Source organism: Nicotiana sylvestris, chromosome 11, assembly GCF_000393655.2.
Source record: "Nicotiana sylvestris chromosome 11, ASM39365v2, whole genome shotgun sequence".
Taxonomy (NCBI): Eukaryota; Viridiplantae; Streptophyta; class Magnoliopsida; order Solanales; family Solanaceae; genus Nicotiana; species Nicotiana sylvestris.
This window is the reverse complement of record NC_091067.1, coordinates 131,378,987-131,400,152: the sequence shown is the minus strand read 5'-3', so window position 1 is coordinate 131,400,152 and position 21,166 is coordinate 131,378,987. Positions and strand designations below refer to the sequence as shown.

The window sequence follows — 21,166 nt, the reverse complement described above, 5'->3', positions numbered from 1 at the left end:
TTTATGATAGAAATCGTATAACAGATCTTATGAACACTTGCGCTCATAAGACACTTGTCCTTCAAAAGCCAGTTTTAAAGGAGAGAAACTGGCTTTTCTAAAGATAGACCATATGATAGAAATGCTCTCGGCTTTTGTGTCTTTAGATTGCAGTCATTTATACCACAGTTTAACCCGCCAAAATTTATGATATTAAGGTGTCAAGGAGGAATAAACTAGCAAATATCAACTGAGTCAGCTTATCAATATGCTTTACAAACAAGAAACAAGGGTCAGGTTATCATTTTCACATAAGGGTTGGGCACAGTTTTCCTCCACCTTCATATCACACATAATCATACAACTCTATCATGAGTTTTGCATTCCTTTCTCATTCCAAATACATTGGACTGGGAGCAAAAAACCTCAGTGTCTTCAGTCCCTCCTACCTTTCCTCGCACCAAAAATATCACGAGATTTAACCTCATTTTCACATCGTGCACTCATGCACAATCTGGCGCTATCCACCGTCCATTGAGCTAGACCGATTAATACATTATACTTTCTACAAATTAGTTAAAAGATTTACAGGCTATTGGCTTCCCACAAGGCAAAAGGAGATTTTGAATCACTAAAATGCCTCCCCTCTATATCCAAAGTTGATTTACCAGTGGATGTTACTTTTTGTACTGAGCTAAGCTGTCCAAATGTACAATTCACTAGCGATCACCCTCTGGGGAATCATCCAGGAAATGGAAGAGAAAAGAATGTGTTCCGGTCCTGCTCGCAACATAAAGGAGAGAGGTGAGGGCGCCAGGGAATTAGGAATCTGAAATGAACAAACATGAATACATATTAATACGAATTTGCAGAGTGGAGTACCTACAAATAAGAGAACTCCTAGGTGCCAGCAGTGATGTAACAGAGCGGTTTCCTGTTGATCGATGTGTGCGCACTAGCAAGAGCTCATCTTGTCACATCCACATACTTTGCTGAGCAAAAATAATCATTGTCCTGCCACCATGGAATCTGCTCCTATTCAGAATCCGAATCAATACTTAGATACAATCTTGGTCTTACAGAACGACGTTGACGAGGAAATGTAAAAGGACTATCTGATCGTTCTCTACTGCTCTTAGTTGGTCTGCTGTCATTCATACCAAGAAGCAATGAAGCTGCACAAACAGTAGCATCACTACCTACATTTAGAAAAGCTCCAATACATGAATCAAAAAAGAACTACTGATAACACATTCTCTTTTGTAAGAATATCATCTACCAGGATAGGTAGACATACTGCACCGAAAAGAAAATAACTGTAAAAGAGCTACATGGCACTACTTAAGTTCTGTGAATTGTGCTTATACTGGAGCTTCCCAACTAGCGCTGTTGTAAATCCAAACAAGACTAGCTGCTTAACCAGTTAATTCTGGTCAATTTACCCGTTATATATTTTTTAGCAGGACCCGCAATGTAAATTCTGACATAATGGGATAATGAGACCCCCCCCCCCCCAAACCACCACCACAAAAGAAAAGAAAAAAAAAGGGAGAACAAGAAGATACCAGTGTCAGCCAATGAGTCCAAGGCAGTGTCTTTTGTTTGTACTTGCTGCCCAGAGCTTAACCCATTTGCAACAGAATCACCATGAACACCTCCATCACCACCAAGTCGAAGTGATATCCAATCCTCAGTACCAACGCCATTTGAAACATCAGGTTGATCCCTCGTAGCCTCAACTGACGTATCAGATGGTCTAGTAGGAAGAAATATCTGAAGTGAGGGATCATTACCACTAAATGCTAGGGGATTATCAACTAAACTGTCATTTATATTAGCATTGGGGCGATTTGCATATGTTTCAGGAAGAAGAGAAGTAGATCCAATGCCGGTATCTGCAGCCAACCCATAGCCACCGAGAGAACTGGGACAGTTAATAGAACCATGCTGCACATCTACTAAAGATCCTGAAACATCAGCATCAGAACTAAATAACTGAAAACCAGGGCCCCCTTGGGTTCCAGAAGGCAAAGACCACATGTTCATCCCAAATTCATCATCATTAGAATTGAACAGCCCCAGGCATGAATTCCCACTGTTAACCAGCGTAGAGTCATGAAAAGCATCTGGAATTCCTTGTGACTGACCTGGAAAAGGAACTACAGGTGCATCATTATGGTTGTTATTAAAGATAGGCCCAGATGAGATAATTGGCTCATTTTCTTCTTCAGAATCACTTAGTACAATAACTTCGGCATCTCCTGCTGGTACCGATGGATTTCCGTTGCCAAAACCATATGTTGGGTCAATAAGAGAAATGGCCTCAAGATCAAACGCATTGTTCGAAAAGTCAAGGTTCCCATTGCCATCTTGATTAACGCTGGCATCTTCACCTTCTTTGCCACTACCGGTGGCACCGCTGCTCATTGGAATAATATCCTGACCAAAATTGTCTCTCAATCTACTTCCAGATGAAAATGTCTGGTCTTCCGGTTTGCTGATTTCCCACAAACCATTTATGTTCTTCCTCAATCCAACTTTAAGACCATTGCCATCAGAGCCTCCTTCCTGTTTAATCTGCTTAAGAATTTCGGGCTTAGGTTTCGACTCTATATCTAGAGATTCGCTCAGGCTCCCATCAGGTAAGTGCCAGCACCCAAGATCCCCAAGACTCCGTCGATCACCTTCTATCTTTGCACGCCAAGAACCATCAGGTTTCACTTCAATTTCTGCAACATCTTCTCCACAACTTCGCAGCTGTACCGCAAAACCGAGTGAAAAATCAGCTAAAGAAGGTTAAGACATAATTATTATCATAAACAAAAACTAGCAATACCTGAGAAGTGATTCGATTGAAATATGGATCTATGATGACATGCTCCAAAGCGTAGTTCTTGAGACAGATGGGGCATTGCCACTGCATCACATGAACAAGATTTGTAAACAAACAATATTCGGTGGATAATATGATGGAAACTCAGATATTATGCTGGCGGAAACATCTAGTTCTGGGTCATAGTTCCTTGCCTTCCTTGACCTTTGATTCATTTCAACAAAGACTTCAAGATCAAAGCAGCCCATGTGTATACAAGGTTTGAATCTTCCAGCAACTTTCATCCTTGAACCGCTCATCTGTAATGCACATACATAAAAAATTGAGCACTCTATGACTCGTGCTGCACTACACAGCAAATAAAATATTGCAACAAGGCCATACAGAGGATAGAATCCAAATAGAAGAAAAACATTGAAAATATTGACAAGCTATCCTCCTCCAGAGAAATTAATTCACATAATAATAGCAGGATACAAGGTGGACACCAGTACAGTAGGAAGGCCTCTCGGGAGCCCGTGCACCATGTTTTCTTGATCAGGTGATACCTAAATGTCAATCCTATGGTTTCTTGTTCAAACAATAAAATAAACACTTAAATAACATCCAAGACTAAGCTCCCGTTTGGCCATAAATTTTGGCTTCATTTATTCAAAAAAAATTGAGAACAATTTTTGTTTATGAAATATGATCATGTTTTGGGGAAAAAATTCTAAAATTTACAAGTTCCCAAAAACTGGTTTAGGGCAGTTTTTGGGTGAAATTCTTCCACTCACAAAACTTCAACTTTTCTTCAAATAAAATGCATGTCCAAACACAAGTTCAACTTTCAAAAATTATTTTTCAACACAACTTCAAAAACTCTTTTTTCAAGTTTCAATCAAATCTATGCCCAAACGCTAGCTAAGATTGTGGCTAGTGGTGGCTCTTGATTCACAAATAGAGCTCTAGGGGTCGACTAAGGCCACATTGTGTGCAATTGCACAAGCTTGCAGCTTGATTATCTAACTCTGAAGGGGCATGGATGTAGAGATAACACAGTGATTAACTTAACAACACAAAATAATAGATGATGCAAGCAACAGGATTATAAGTTTGATATGCACTTACAGGGCAGCGAAGATTGACAGGAATACAATCAGCAACCACTTCCAGATCACTATCACTATCGGCATTTTCAGTGGCCGTCCCACCACCAACACAACGACGAACGCGAGTAAGAGCATCTTCAAACTGCTCACCATCTGACTCCTTTGGGATCAAACTAAGAACCTAACAATAAAAAAAATTATATCAGAAACCATAAAACAGTCTATACAGAAGATCCCTTGTATATTAACATGTCTAGTTCATGTAAATGGAAAGCTATCAGGATCTATTCTTTTTATAACAATATCTGGAATATATTAGTGCCAGAACTGGAAAGCTATAGCCATAGTATAATCTTGAGATCATGAAAACTGCTGATTGTTTAATTGTCTGTAAGATACTTGGTTTGCTTTTGGATCAACTTTTGTTTCAATTTAAGACCTTGACACCTAGTAAAACATTACTCACAAGCAATAAATGCTATAGCTCAGTTGGCAGAGCACCTTGTTTACACGAGAGACAATATCTTTCAAGGGGGTTCCAGAAGAAGAATCAGGCCAAAATTAGGATACACTTTGGGAAAATCAGACTTCCAGGTTAAAAAAACGAATGAAAGGCTTTAATAAGACTCAGTTGAATTTTACGAACTTTAAAGTGTATGAAGTTTCATATTTGATATTTTAAGCAGTACGAAATAGACTTCATTTAACTTGGGTTGATCTAGGCCAGAGGCCAAGGTACAAATTTACTGTTCTTTATTTTCAATAAAGTGATAAAAATTCCATGCGTACAACACATTTTGGGAAAACCAAACTTACATGAAAAAAAAAAAAGCAAATGAAAGACTTTCATAAAATTCAGTTGAATTGTATGAACTTTAAGGTGTATGAAGTTTCATATTTGATTTTTTGAGCATAACGATAGAGACTTCATTTAACTTGAGTTGATCTAGGCTAGAGGTCAAGTTACAAATACACAACAATAGCAACAACATAACCAATATAATCCCACTGGGAGTGTAGAGTGTACGCAGACCATACCCCTACCGTGTGAAGGCAGAGAGGTTATTTTTGATAGACTCTCGACTCAAGGAATGCAAAATCATAACAGTTATGACAAAGAAAGATGAAAAGAGAACCAGTAACAACAACCAGAAAAATAATATAACCGAAACAAAAGAAACAACCGATAGTAATAGAAACCTAAGAATAGGAAATACGAGAACACTAGTACTACAGGCATGGAAAAGAAATACAGGTTTGAAAAGGAAATACGCTCGACTACTTACTAACCTACTATCCTTATCCTCGACCACTACAACCTCCTATCAAAGGTCATGTCCTCGGTAAGCTGAAGATGTGCCATGTCTTGCCTGATCACCTTTCCCCAATACTTCTTCAGCCTAACTTTACCTCTCCTAAGACCCACCACAATCAACTTCTCACACCTCCTCACTGGAGCATCTGTGCATCTCCTCTTCAATGCCCGAACCATCTAAGTCTCGCTTCCCGCATCTTGTCACCTTGTCCGGAATATCTTCATTCCTAATCATATCCCTCCTAGTACGCCCATACATACATCTCAACATCCTCATTTCCGCTACTTTCATCTTCCAGGTTACAAATCTATTATTCTTTATTTTCAATAAAGTAATAAAAATTCCATGCATACAAGATGTATACTATAGTAAATCTTCACAAATAATTCTCTATGAAGGTACTCAATTGTCTATAAAACCCAGAATATCTTCTCTCCCCTTCCTATACTGCCTACGTAGAACATCATAGGTGCTGCAAAGCACACACTTTTACAAACTCTCTCCGATCCAGTCCCTCCCTCTCACCACCTTTTATCGCGGTCAGTAGAACACTACAACTTTTTTGATTTCTCATCCTTTTTGTTTTTACACTCCCCAAGTTGTTCCTCGCCTCTACCATCCTCTTCCCCCAACTCTGTTTTCCCATATCCCTCCAGCACAGCCAATTGTATTAAAATATAACCAGAGCTAAATTGTAAAACTATTAAATTTAATCATAAATCATACTTAACTCAAAAAATATAATATACACAGATAATTTGAAGCTCAAATATTTAAACTCTCAGAGCTTGTTTGAGAAGTTTTTATGTAATTTAATTTGAGTGTAGTTTAATGTAATTACAAAATTTGACATGTTTGTCTATACATTTAATTACTTAGTCCACATGAAATTATGCATAATTAAAATGAGGTAACTATACTCTGCAATTATCAAAGGCAATAAAGAATTAATGGTAATGATATAGTATAATTACCATATGAAATTTCAAATCTTATTTTTTCTTTTTAAAATATATTTTTTTTTAAAAACTCTTTTCCTCCTCACAGAACATACTTCTTGCTCCTAATTCTAGCTCCGGTGCTCCTTTTACCTTTTTTTTTCTGCCTACTTCATACTTTCTCTTGCATACTTTCTCTTACTGTGAATCTTTTTAACCCTTTTTATTGTTTCATCTATAGAGTCTTCTTGCTGCTACTGCAATTGCTTGTACTCCTTCCCCTTTTTCCCTTCTTATGCATACTTTCCCGCTTTCATTTTTCTTACTGCATACGTATATTGTAGTAATTTGTGATTTATTGTATATTTTTCTTCTTTATTCTTTCTTATGACGTCATTATTAATAAATATTATGCTTTATTAAAAATTTAAAATGCTCTTTTTATATGTCTACGAGATAGACTAATAAATAATGTTCATTTTTTTAATTGCTTGATCATGTAAGATTTCAAGAATAAACTAAAAATTACGATGTTGACAAACAATATATATGCAATGTAAGAGATAGCTCAATGGAATTGATGCCAATAAATTTAATAGGGATTCTTTTAATGAGAGACTTTTTTAAACAAAAATAAATTACCAGCAAAAGTAACAATAATTTCACAAGTTACATTAAACTTTTGAGATAATTAAAGTAAAAAATTCACATTTAGATATTAAAATTTATGAGGTATTATTTTTTTGAGTAAATAATAGTACTAAATATCACATATTAGTTACTCTAATCAATCAACACTGAAACAATATAAATCAAGCGCAGAAATGGGAAAGATAAATGGGACCTCCAAGTGCATCACTGAACTATTAGGGAGAAAGTTGGGTGGGTGGGACATGGGGCCCACGTGAGGGATTAGAGTGTAGAAGTGTGTGGTGATGGTTGATGACATAAGCCCAGGGGCAATTTAGTCAAAACACTCAAAGATTATGCTGAAGCTACAGTAAAGTTCCTTTTTAAGCAATCATATTGCTCCATTTTAACTGAAATTACCAAAACGCCCTTTAGGTGCCAAGCAGGCATGTTGACCATCAACTGTTTATCCTCTCTTATGTAATAGTAGTAGAAGTAGATGTTGCTATAAAACATCTCACTAAAATAAAATGGAAAGTTCAAAAGTAAATTGCTTCTAAATGAGGAAAGTATTATACCTTTGGACAGACTTAAAATGAAAAAGTATCACATAGATTGGGACATGAAGTAACGGAAAGGGTGTGCAATTGTGTAATACGGAGTATGGTGCGTTATGAATGCAGTGTATTGACTCGGCACCAACCTGGATTAGTATGATACCTAATAAGATGTGCAATCTACATGCAAACTACCCATATGCCGTTAATGTGCAATACCCCCAAAAAACTGTAAATACCTTTGACATCGGACTAGTGTGCTTTTAGTGAAAAAATATTTTTGACTTGTCAACAAATTGAAAATTTCCAAATTCAAACTTCAACTGAATACTGAATAAGAGCAGGTTAAAAAGTTACTTTGCAAGAGATAATTTACATTGCATAATGCTGGTCAAACTTGACTACCTGTTGAACAGTACGCCGCTTCACAAGTCTAACCCCCAAGCAAAAGACACGAGCATCGCATCCTGTTAATGTGATTTTGTTGATTCCATCTCTGGTGCATGGTGTGATCTGATAAAATGGTAAGGCATATATTAAGAGAAATGCCTCTGAAATGAATCACAGTTGTACTGTAACTGTTCCTAAAAACAAACAAGGATATATGCTCTATCCCAAAATTTAGTTCCTTTTGCTTCTCTGGAAATTTGATCAATTTTCCGGACTTGAATCACACATTAATTTAGAGTCCATATGAGACATACTATAATTTGCTACTTTTTCCATTTCAAAATACCAAAACACACACATATTCACTCCCCAAGAAGCATAAATAAAAGAGCATGCTATTAATACTCACTATAGGGCCGTCATCTCGACCATTAGCACCCAACAATTGAGAGCCAGGTCTATTTATCGCCCGTACAGGAACCCCTGTTGGTTGAGATTCAACTGAAGTTAATACACAGGGAAAAGATCTTCTGGAAAGAAAATGTAAATGCAATCTTCACTGCATTTATGGCAATTGAATCTTTGCAGCAGAACCACACAGGAAAAAATTACACAAACAATATTTTAAGTTAAGAAAGGTAAGAAAGAAACCCAGAACACTATCTCAGGTTTATGTCACCCCCTGAGTTCTTTAAGGCCAAAAAACAATAAACTAGAGAGACAAACATAACTAAGACATAATACTATTGAAAACAGAAGAAAACTATTGAGGAAAGATATAATTTCAGCATTTACTTCCAATTGGAGCAGGATTAAAAAGCAGCAACATAGGACAGAGCATACCATTCACCTGCAAATCTGCATATTGAGGCCACTGCATCCTAAATTGTACCTTGTCGTTGAGAAGCATGCACCAAGCCTGACAAGTTTGTAGAACAAAACACAATGAATACAAAAGGACTTTTTTCAATCTGAAACCATCACTAAGAGAACCAACAACCTGGAGATCATATTCCTGTTTTGCCAACAAGTCTCTGTCAGCTCTAGTTATCTGAAATGTTTTCTCAATACTCTGCACAGGGTTCGTGCTGAAAATACACAGAAGAGATGAGTGACTAGGAAAGCGATAACATACTTGCATGGCTACAAATGCAAAACAATAGGAAAACAGAACATGCCATGTGGATGATAGAACAAATAATTCAGCAAGTAAGATAGGCAGAAGCATAAATCCTCTAAACAATTTATACAGATATCTAAAGGAAAACAACAACAACAACCCAGTATAATCCCACTTAGTGGGGTCTGGGGAGGGTAGTGTGTACGCAGACCCTACCCCTACCCTAGGGTAGAGAGACTGTTTCCAAATAGACCCCCGGCATCCTTCCCTCCAAGAACTTCCCACCTTGCTCTTGGGAAGACTCGAACTCACAACCTCTCGGTTGGAAGTGTTTAGAGGCCACTTGCAACAGATACAGATGCAAACACAAACCCAAGACATCCACTTATACACTAAATAAAAATCGTGCATGCACAAGATACAAGATTAAACTAGCGTTAAGTCTTTTGACAAATTTTCGTAATTCACTAACCACAAACGACTTACCCTAATATCAAAAGCAGACAATAGAAAAGTTGTCTTCTTATACTTTTTTTTTGCACCCCCCCCCCCCAAAAAAAAAAAACCCCACATGGAATAGCAAGAAGAATATGCAAGTGCACCAATCAATTTGTGGCAATCAAAGGCGGTCCTTTGACATCATTTCAGGGGAAAACAAACAAAAAATTCTCTTTATTAATAGTCACCAAAACAGGCAATAGAAACTGCCTGTCAACACCTTAAACAAAATAAGCCCAAGTAATAAGAACTGTACCAGCAATAATAGAGAACAGATAGCTGAAACAAAGTTGCAGGTAACTCACCCATCGGCAGGAACGCTTGTAATAGACAACTTTGCAGGGTATAAAGGGTGTCCCATTGTCACCCAGAAGCTGCATATAGAGAATTCAGTTATGGAAGGTAAAACAAGCAATACCATATAAAGTATTCATATAACAATGTAAAGCCGCATCACATGGTCATTTGTGTAGCCATATCCATGGTAAATAAAGTGTCAGATCTTATTCCCATGCACTCAAAATTCAAGGTTAGCACCCACTTGTTTACCAGGCTTATGGATAACAAGCTACACTGGAAAAAATGCTACTCAGACTTCACATGTTATGGATGCGAAAAGTACAATATAAGGGAAATGTTTACCCCCAGTGAATTTCAGACCAACTGCAGAAAATAACATACAGGTTAGATCATTTAAGGTTCTTAAATCAGTTGCCACTAACAACTCTCACAACTCCTAGATCACATCACTGTACTAACAGATAAAACGAGACCACCCCTATGCCCCATTAGTACCCTTGGTTTCTACCTAAAATAAGGGGGAGGCAGCCTAGTTCTCTTGTCAATCGGTCCAACACATTGGCTCATCCAGTGGAGGGAAAAGCCAAAATATAGCCTTAATGTCAAATTGACCTACTTAAGATGTCAAAGATTTATAACTAAATAATGTTAAAAGATAACTTTTTTGAGTGGAAGAGAACTAGAATATTTAAATAGAAAGTAGAACCAAACACCTGCATGTTTGACATCTAGAGATTTCTAGAACACGATTTATTTGTAAAGAATAATCCTCAAAATGAAGATATGTGACTAAATGCAGCACCCATTAAAAGACAAAGGAAACACGGCCATATCACACAATTCCTTCTGTTAATGGAACCAGATAAAAGTGAAGTAAACACTAAAAGTGACACTTACGGGTCAGCGCGACCCAATCTGCACAATTCACAGTAAAAAGTTGTAGGCGGAATTGGTGGATCACCACCCTCCATAGGCTTATCTGGTATGATAACACAACGCACATGTTGCCAAGTGTGACATCTTCTGTCTTCACACTGCAAGCAAGATTACATCATGAGACACAAATGTGATACATCGCGTACAAGAAATGGAAGCTTCAAATGCTTAGGCTGGTTGGGAAAATAATAAGCTCGGGCTGACACAATGCACCTCATCACACACAAGAAATACATAACCCCTCATCGTGATAGATATTTAAAAATTAAAAAGGGCATACTTTATGCTGAAATCACAGTAATGTACGAATGAACAAGATGATTTTCATCATAGCAGCAATAAAAATGCAATTTACAGATGAGCATGATAGTCCAACATGCAAAAGATCCAATTCTGTAAAAGCCTAACTAGGAAATATTATAAGCAAATAATGAGATTCATAGTACATAAGCAGATTTGGTATATCTTTTGAAAGAGAATCTCAGCACAAGAGGAGCTCTACCCAGTCAATAGTATATCGAAAATATAAGTATGCATAAGTATAAGTAAGGGAGACAAGAGAATTAGTACAAAAGTAAAACCTGAATCATTGTTTCAGTTTGTAACGAGCTTGCGCACACACAGCGAATTTTCATATGGTAAGAAGAGTCTTCAATTTCCTCTTTTAACTTCACATTACTACTATCTGAGACGACTTGTGACTTCGATGCTAGCTCAGTGGCCCCACCCACCTGCATTTTTCTGGGAGACAAAGAAAGATCACTATGAATAAAACAGAAGAATTTCTTCCTCAGTACCAATTATGAGGCAAAAGTCTCACTTATGCCTAAGTGCAATTCATTTAAAATTCATGAGAAAATAATGTTGTCAGACATGTCCAACTGAATGAAACAACGGAATAGGGAGACTTAAATATCAAAGTCCATCTCTCCCCTTTCCGATAGGTGTATCCTGAGATTGTAACTGCTTTATACCTGTAAATGTCATCAACAAGCTTTGCAACATCTTCCTTCCCAACACTGTTTTTCTTTGGCCACATTCCTGAAACTGTTCAGCATCAAAAAGGTATGTGAGAATCAGTTATCAAAAAACCATGATCGCAAACAAATCCACCTGCTAAAAGCGAGATTCAGAAATAATGCATGTACAAGCACACTAAACATGAAAAACACACACAGAATAACCCCTCAATTAACAAATATTTGAAAAGTGGAGTTTTAAGCTTTTCACTATTATCAAACAATGATCACCAAGACAATGGGTAAGATTTAATTATGAAAGATAATTTCAAGCATTACAACCCTTACAACATCCCAGACACAGAATAAAATCATACATGTGTTCCACAAGAACTGCACGAGAACGAGGGAGTCAGGCTGCAGATATATTCGATTAAATAATTAGGAAACCTGATACCTCCAACTCCAGAACAAGATTGGCAAGTGAATGATAAACATAGAACGGCGAAACACACAAAGAAAACCGACAACAAACAAGATAAGTCTAAGATTTCCCAGCAGTTTCGTCAAGCAAGAAATGTGGCTGCTCACCTCTTTCATCAGAAAGTGTAGCTAATATGCGATCAACAAGGTCCTGCATTACCAAACACTAGCGTTAAACATCAAACTAACATGTAGCTGTAACAAATGTTGTGCAAGAATGCAACTATTCTATGCTTAATCATGAAGATAAACAATGTTGATCCTAGACGAAAGATAAAGAATAACTGTTCATGAACGAAGACAGACTAAGATCTAATGCGCCAACCAAAAAGGTAAAAGAAGCCCTCCCACTTCCCACGTTTTGGGATAACGTAATATATTCTATGCTAAGCTGAGAAAAATCCCAACAAGCCTTCCCATTCTGTAACACTATTTGCAGATACCCAAACTAAGGCTTCTATTTCAAAGCACGAAGAGACAGCTGCACAGGTAACATCATTTACCATTTGGAAACGACCGACGAGAGGGCTAACTAAATTCAGCATGAGTAAAGAGTCCTAAATTAATCAAAATACAGATAATGAGGATAACAGGTCATAAAAATTGCAATGCCCATGCTCATTATCACAGGTCTCGCTCTCATAAATGATAATGTGGCAAGGTATGATTTGTATGAAAGGCGAACACATCAGTCACCTACCTGAACAAAAAACAAAGAAGCCGTGTTTCAGCCATAAAACCTCAAAATGCATAGAAAATCTACAAACCTGCTTTTTCCCTTGCTTTGAAAGACCAAGTTGAGTCAGAACATCTTTAAGCTCCTTTATCCGAAAATATGCCAATTTATCCTACAAGAGACAAACAATTGTCACCAAAACCAATTAATTCATAAATTCCAGCAGCAGACAGTAGTCAGTAAATTGATATGAAAATATATTTCCATAAACCACGTCTAGATTCTAGAACCTATAAAAGAGGAATCACTAGGCCAACCGCTAACTGCTTAATTTTTAATTTTAAAATCAGAATATTAAGCAACATGCAATTCGACACATAACATACACCATCGCATAACCCATATAGCTTCCACAAATGCAGGCACGTTTGGAGTGTCTAAACACCAGAATCATTTGGTACATTTCTTAATCCACCACCAGGACAGACCACTTACGGGATTATCACTATGCTCACATTCTCGGGCATCTTCCTTTTCTACTCTCTTTTTGAAACGGTGGTGTCCGATAATCTTGCGCACACCTCAATTATTCCGCAGAGTACCTGCTACCTCCTACCAATACAGTTACCGGGTAATACTACTCATCAAGGCTTAGGCCCTTTTCTATTTTTAGTTTGTTCCCTTTTTTTTAACATGGTACTAATTCCACGGAGTGGTCCGGCCCTTCCCCGGACCCCGTGCATAGCGCGAGCGTAGTGCACCGAGACTAGATGCTAAGTAACTCTGTCCACCAAGACTTGACCATGGGGAAGAAATCACCTACTAGTATTTTTGCCTCCGCTGGAATTCTAACCTAAGAATTATTCTCAACCACTTCATTGACCACTAAGTCACACCCGTGGGTGCTCTATTTTAGTTTGTTCTTTCAACATTTACACACTTACCAATCACTATTCCTAAACCTTTATCATCCAGAACTAGTTATACTATTATACTAAAATTATCTAAGCATTTCATTACTTCAAGAAAGAGTCAATCCACCATAACATATGAAAATTAAACTACTCTAAGCAACATTCACAATTAGCACCAGAAAATGAAAAAATTAGCAGTTCAACCAAAAAAAATGCAAAATGATAAGAAATTAAAACCTAATTACCTTGCAACTAGCAACCAAATCCATCTTTATACCCCTTCCGTAGATACACACAACTGCAAGAAGTTACTCCGTAGCAGTTGAAATATCCAATTAATAATTGATCTGAATCATATTGCAAGTGAAGAAAAAATCAGCAAACCTGAAATAACTTTGATCAAAATTATACACCAAATACTATTAATAAATAAAAAAGTCAATTCACAAAAGAGAAATTAACAAAAAAATCTTACAAGGATTAGATGAATCTGTGCGGGTTTCAGAGAGAGAAACTCGACGGCGGCGGCGGATGACGCTCTCTCTCTTCTTCGGAATTGGAATGGTGGCGCTTTTGCTTGACCGAGAACCGGCATGAATGAAGCTATCCTCGAATTACTACTACCAAAGTTCCGGACGTATCACCTGGTTTATCAAATCCGGTTTAATCTGTGAAAACGAATCCGGGTTTGGATTCTCTGCTCTCACGTGTACGTGCCCGTATCCTGCTCTTCAGATCCTTTTTGACTAACGTCAGCTCGTACGGTGGGAAGAGACTTCTGAGGTAAGAAAAATTAATATATATTAACAAAAAACGAAAATGTGAGGAAGGTGATTTTAAGATTGGTGGGCCCCACAATGGCCAAAAAAATGAAGAGACCGATAAAATTTAGGTTTTACACTTGGTTAGTGGTTGGAGGTTTTAGGAAACTACAACTCTTTCCAGCCGTACGATTAGATTACTCTTTAATCTGACGATGTGCATCTTACAACTTTGAAGTCATCTTTTGAGGTAGATTTTAAAAGGATAAAAGTTTTGAAAGCAGAAAAAAAAAACGATGATTGTTGCATAAATCCTTAATTTAAGATATTTTTATTTTAATTGATCTAATTTATGTATTAATAACCCTTTATATTATCGAATTTACAGATTGGTGTTCTAATATAGAAATATTTTCTTGATAGCTTGCTGACTATTTATATAGACCTAAAGTAACTAGTAAAAAAGGTGGGGGAAAAAGTGGGTGCGCCTCATCATAGTAGATCATATTCATATTTCGATACAGTGAGCTTGGAATTTATAAATGAATATGAATATGAGATATAATTATTTTGGCTTGATAGCAAACAATTTAACGCTATCATTTTAAGAATGATAAATTTTGCATAATCTACCTGTACTCTAATTAGTTAGGGATTACGATGTAATAATGATAGTTGTTGTTGTACTAGATTTTCATGATCTGCAATGCTATAATAATGTTTGATATGATCTTTCGCGCTTCATCGTTAGCTTTATTCTTTCTTCCTTTAAAATTTTTAAGTCTTTTTTTATCTCCTCTTAGTTCTCTTAAATTATTTAGATTGGTGCAATTGAATTATAATATGAAAACTCATCTATCCTAAGGTAAAAACCAGATACATGCAAGGAAAACTAGTCTTATAATGAAGGTAGGTTTAGGTGTGTATATAAGTGGCAAAATGGTTAAAAGAAAATGGTTATTCACCCATATTATTCATTAAAAATGGGTTGGATAATGAACCATTTAAAAATGGATATGGATAAATAACTATATTATTCACTTGGAAAATGGTTAACCAATGGATAACTAATGTGCTTAACTTTTACATTTGTAAAGCCTCAAATTGAAGTTCCTCAAGCTTGGAAGACTGAGAATTCTCTCATAAGATATTTAAGAAGTCATGGACAATATGGATATCCATATTATCCGCTGGATAAACCCGTTTTTATCTGTTTCAAATACGGGTTGGGTCGGATGATTTATTCGTTTTTTAAAATTATCCATTTTGACCCGCTCGTATCCGACTCCACCCGATCCGCTCGTTTGCCACCCTTAGGTGTGTATAATGGTTGTGGACTTTGCGAATATTGCTAATAAAGTATGCATTTACACAGGGGCGTATGTAGCGTATAGGTGACCGGTTCAACTGAATTCGTAACTTTCAATGCGTAGCATAAATTTATGTGTAAAATCTACTAAATTGCAACAAATGCTAGATTTGAACCTATAGCTTTAAAAATATAATGAGTTCAATGCTAAAAATTTTAAAGGTTAAACCCATAAAATTTAAATTCTAAATCCGCATCTATATTTACACGGGAATTAGTTATGACAATGTTATGACAATGAGAAATGAGAATAAACAGAGACGTTTCACATTGCAATTTATGTATGTGTATGTGTGTGTGCATTTTAAGGATACCATGCTGAATTTTTTCAATAAATATGCATGCCGGTAGTCTTAGAGCTTGATTCTTATGCTTTGATAATTAATTTATTTCAAATTGTTAAAAAGCAAAAAGTGATCCTTTATCGTGATGAGATTTAAAATAATGTTTAGTATATGGAATGTTAGACTGGAGACGACTACAAAGTATGGATGAAACAAATTAGGAGTATCTATTATAGTTATCTTTAAAGCGTGGTAAAACTAAAAATTATAAACTAGCTCGTTAATGACACATTTTCATAGAAGAAGAGAATATTATTCATTTCTAAGAGCCGACCAAGCTTTTCAGAGATCAAAAGTACTTTTTTCCTCAAAAAAATACTTTTTAAAAAATTTAAGTTGTTTGGCCAAGATAAAGAAGTACTTTTGGCGAGCCGCAGAAGCGACTTTTCTACATTTGGGAAAAAGTAGAATATTTCAGCTTCTTCCAAGAAGTAGAAGCAGAAGCAGAAAATTAATTTATTCATAACAAAACTATCCTCACCATAAATTTATATTTTTTAAATTGTCTCGTACTAATTTAAGCTTTTTCTTTTCTTTTTTGTTTCTAGTTTCTACTATTCTTTTAAAATTACATACATACATATATATATATATATTGTAACTTTCCTTTTTTTTTAAATTTTCTTCTTTTTGATTTTTTCTTTGTATAATATCTTGTAGCTTTCCAAATTATCTTCTTATTTTATTCACACCAAATCAAATTATCTATATCCTTCTTTGAATTATCAATTCTCTTCCTACAAATAATCATTTATAATTCTTCTGTTGTAGGCTATTAATTTCCGAATTTTTAAAATAGTTATCAAATCTAATTTATGAAAATTACCTACAAATAGGTAATAAATTTACAATTGCATCACATACTCTATATATTATTAAAAGAAGAAGAAGAAGAAAAAGCCTCCACATTAAGCCAAGTGACAATCTCACAATAGGTCACTTGGCAATTTACGATAAAGTTAGATAGGTTAGGTAATAATTAGTTTCTTTTTGGATTTAAATTTTAAAAATTAAATTATGTATTATGTGTTGTTAATAATTAGTTACTCTTTTTGAATTTGAATTTAAGCATACTTAACTTCTTCTTTTTTACGGAAACAATAATATTTTTATATGTTTAAAATTATTTCTATTTTACGCTCAATGCAATCTTTCAAGTTTGACATCTAGAATCATTTTGTTACAACTACCGTGGCTATACTTAATTTCATCTGACGATATTCTTCTACCGATAAGGAATTCAACTATTATGCTAATGAAGACATTACTGCAGAGAATGAGGAATGAGATGGGCTTTTTGGTATTCCTTTAGAAATGCAAGGCAAGTCTTCAACTAATATGGAGGTATTGTGTGATAGAATTAGAGATGAAATTATTGCAAAATATTATTATGTGTGGGTGACTTTGCTTACTATTTCATGGTGAATTATCAATATATAGTAATTTGTGGAATAGACTTATAATTCACAGTGAGAAATGACAATAAGTAATTATATTCGATAATATTATATGTGTTTTTTTTTGTTAACTAGCTATTCTAAAATATATTAAAAATTACCTGTTAGGGTAAAACAGTAGCAATGTTTTCTTCGGAGGAAGGGTATGAGTGTTTCCCTGCGTTAGGATCAAAAGTAATAATATTACAATCCAAAATTTGTCTTGAGAAAACATTTCCTGCGATGTCTGCCTAAAAAGCATGATTAGCAAACACCGAATGAACTGTTGTTAAATAAAGTCTATCAAAAAATTCCTTCTTAGCACCCTTCTTTGCCAACAGGTCAGCTGCTTTATTCGTCTCCCTGTAACTGTACTTCACCACTACGTCTTCTAGCCTTAGGATAATTGACTTGCATTCAAAATTAACTGAGTCAAATACATGATTTTCATTGTTAAGCATTTTTATTACCTCAGTAAAATCTGTGTTGATTTCCAGTAGTGTTAGCCCTATTTCTTCAGCAATCTGCAATCCTCTCAACACAACAAGAAGTTCTGCTTGTGTGTTAGTAGTGTGTTGCATGCTACCCATGAAGCCCAGTACCCAGTTACCGCTTGCGTTTTTGAAAACTCCTCACACGCATCCCTTGCCCGGATTCCCAATAGCAATCATATCAGTGTTAAGCTTATAGTGGTCTCTTGGTGGGGGAATTCATTTGACCCAGATAGGTTTCTCTTTTGTGGGTAATTTGTCGACTGAGATAGTGATATAGTTAGTCGCCTTTGCCAAAACAACATTAGCAGGGACCATGTCTTTCTTTTTGTTGAAGAGTTTATTATTCCTAGTGATCCAGATCTGTCAAAAGCTAAAGGGGAATAGTTCTTCCCATGTAAGGATGCTATTGAAAGGCTTTCATTTGAGAGTAGCTCATGTGGCAGGCCAGTACCTGCTACTGAAGGAGGTGTTCTGTGTTTGTGCTTCAATGGTACTCTTTGAGGACAATTTCCCATAAGGATTTTGCATCTGGACACTCAAAGAATATGTGGGCAGAGGTCTCAATGGTCTGATTACAGAAACAACACATTGGGTTCATATGTACACCAATATGGTGAAGGAAGGCCCCAGTGGGAAGCCTTTCATAATAAAGGAGCCATATGAAGGATTTGATCTTATTGGGGGCCTTCAGTTTCCAGATTCACAAGTAGTTGTTGCATGTATTTGTTCCCTTCGAGGAGGCAGTGTTGGCAAGAAGAGAGTAGGCTGATTTGGTACTGAAGAGGCCATTGACAGTGTTTAGGAGAATGTGTTTAGGAGTATGTTTCTGATGTTTGTAGGGATGTTTGGGGAGATGGAGGAGGTATCCCAGATCCCCTTGTTGTAGATTGTAGCAAAATAAAAACACTACGGGTTCATAACTTTATGAAAACTAAATTAGGTGGTCATCCCCACCTAATAAAAGATGAATAAAAATAAAAATAAAAACACTACGAGTTCTACTATCGATCTCCAAATAAAAATACTTCGAGGCATACCCTAAAATAAAATATAGACAAATCCTTCGGGGCATTCTCCGGACAAATTTAACTAAGAGAACGACCTCTCGCCTCAAAAACTAATAAAACATCCTAATATTGCCTACCCAAGTGTGGTCGCCCTAAAACATCCTCCTAACGTTTATGAAAACTAATGAAAGCAAAACAATTAAACATTCACTGTCTGATTTTTCATATTTAACATCACCCCACGGCCAATTCAAGCAATTTTCACTCTTTGTTCATAACTTTCTCCTGTTTGCAATTTCTCAAAAACCATCAAGCACATAGACTCATTCCCTCATATAAGTGAACTACCTAACAAGTAGCAACATAAATGACTAAAGCAAGATAAAGGCCCATATGTCACTATTAATTGTATTGCTCTAATACTTAAATTAACTTACTATAGAGAAAACTAATTGAATACAATGATGATCGAAAACGTAACACCTAAAGAAGAACATTGACTTTTAAATACGCCAAAATCAGGAAAAAGAGAAAGAAAGAACAAAAAATAATAAATAAAAAAATGAAAAAAAAAACTAAATAGTAAGAATGTAAAGACTAAAAGAGTTTTTCAAATCATCTCAATAACTAACTAAAAATCCAAAAATCTAAAGGAAATACTACTGTCAATATCAACCAAAATACATTTACAAAATTAAATCCTCTTTCCAAAAAGTGATGAACGAAGAAAACCTCAAACCATGCTTGAAAACAACCTATTGATATACTATTAAAAGGGAAGAATGCCAACAAAATAAATTAAAATTTTAAAATATACTACTACAAATTAGCAGAAGAACTGTAATATATATATATATATATATATATATATATATATGTAGAGAGAGAAATTCTAATATATGTTGCTTTAAGAGCTTTCAAGACTACCTTAATTTTACAACTAATCACATACGGGCATTCATCTTGCTCCTAGATCATTCAACATATAAGCAAGCACATGAGTAAGAACAGAGAAGAGAAGAACCTTTAAGTAGCTTTCTTCAAATATATTTTTCTATTCGGAAGCAGCAATTACAGGAAAATCCAACGCCGAAACTAGAACATCAACCAGAATAATCAGCAGGAATCCATGGATCAAAGCTCGAATACGGGATTGTAAACCTCGACTCCTCAAACAGAAACCAGATCTCATGTGAAACCCATTTTGGTTCGCTCGCTTTTTCTTGAAATCCAACTTAAGATAAAAAGAAGCTAAAATACTGTATGTGATTTTCCAAATCTGGATAGCTAAAGATGAAACTAAAAGTGAAAATATTTTTATCGGGTCCCTAGAAAGTAGAACTAAGATGAAAATAAATAGCAAAATCTTTTTTGGAACATTTTCTTCGATCGAACTAAAAAGAAATTGAAAAGATGTAAAGAAAATCCTTCGAACTTATGCTTCAGGTCCCCTTTTATGAATAGAACCCATGAGTTTTTATGTGTCCCCCCAGAAATTGTGCTTGGGGAGGAAGCAAAATGTTAAAACCGTGTGGTCCCCACTGTGCAATCAAAATAGTACCGTGTCCATAAATAGAGTTGTAGTGTCTGTGATAAGTTTATTGGAGGAATTATCTAGAAGGGTGACATGGGAAAAGGTGAATGGAAGTTGAGAAAAAAAATTAAATATAAAAAATGAAAATAAAGAAAGAAATATAAAAAATAAAACAAGACCACTTCCGTTCTTTCGTTTCTTGATTTTACCTTTGCTTTTCCAGTTCTTTGGTTTCATTCTTATCGTTTTTCTTCTTTATTTTGTTGTTTTGTTTGTTTTTTCTTTTATTCTAAATATAATTCAAAATACTAGTTTTATCTAAAATAATAGAGAATAATTAAAAAGAAAAACAAGATAGTCATATTAAAGAAATTTAAATACTACTCAATATATACTAAAGCCTACAACTTTAAAACTAAACTAAGTATGTATATTTTTGAAAATTTCCTTCTTATCTTTTGGGAATATAAAATGTCAGCACTATTTTTTAATTATTTTTTTCAATTTTATGAAAAGTAAGAAAAACTAAAAGTTACTAGTCAAAATAACAATTTGCTAACATAAAGGAAAATATTTTTTGTAATTTTCATTGTAAAGATAA

General features: G+C 35.4%; 1 protein-coding gene across 5 annotated transcripts; it reads right to left on the bottom strand.

The window, feature by feature from the left end:
- Nucleotides 1–168: 168 nt before the first annotated feature.
- LOC104235619 (E3 SUMO-protein ligase SIZ1) lies at nt 169–14,347 on the bottom strand. Of its 5 annotated transcripts, none has more exons than XM_009789426.2 (18): nt 14,096–14,347; nt 13,866–14,004; nt 12,798–12,878; nt 12,139–12,181; nt 11,563–11,635; nt 11,170–11,329; nt 10,550–10,686; nt 9,658–9,726; nt 8,735–8,822; nt 8,578–8,653; nt 8,144–8,217; nt 7,750–7,857; nt 3,923–4,084; nt 3,007–3,111; nt 2,816–2,896; nt 1,545–2,736; nt 862–1,178; nt 169–759 (listed from the first exon to the last, which is right to left on the bottom strand). In XM_009789426.2, the coding sequence occupies exons 2-17, from the start codon at nt 13,887–13,889 to the stop codon at nt 1,015–1,017; spliced, it is 2,637 nt and encodes an 878-aa protein (XP_009787728.1). In that variant the 5' UTR covers nt 13,890–14,004; nt 14,096–14,347; the 3' UTR covers nt 169–759; nt 862–1,014. The 5 variants fall into 5 exon arrangements, with proteins under 5 accessions (XP_009787728.1, XP_009787726.1, XP_009787727.1 ...); XM_009789424.2 differs by having other exon boundaries at nt 13,866–13,967; XM_009789425.2 differs by having other exon boundaries at nt 866–1,178; nt 13,866–13,967.
- Between the last annotated feature and the right edge of the window lie 6,819 nt (nt 14,348–21,166).

Excerpts from the sequence above, each read along its gene's own strand:
- LOC104235619 (XM_009789426.2), bottom strand. The coding sequence starts at position 13,889 with ATGGATTTGGTTGCTAGTTGCAAG. Across the intron at positions 12,879-13,865 it reads ATTTGGTTGCTAGTTGCAAG|GATAAATTGGCATATTTTCG; the intron begins GTAATTAGGTTT and ends TGTCTCTTGTAG. Across the intron at positions 11,636-12,138 it reads TACACTTTCTGATGAAAGAG|TTTCAGGAATGTGGCCAAAG; the intron begins GTGAGCAGCCAC and ends GATGCTGAACAG.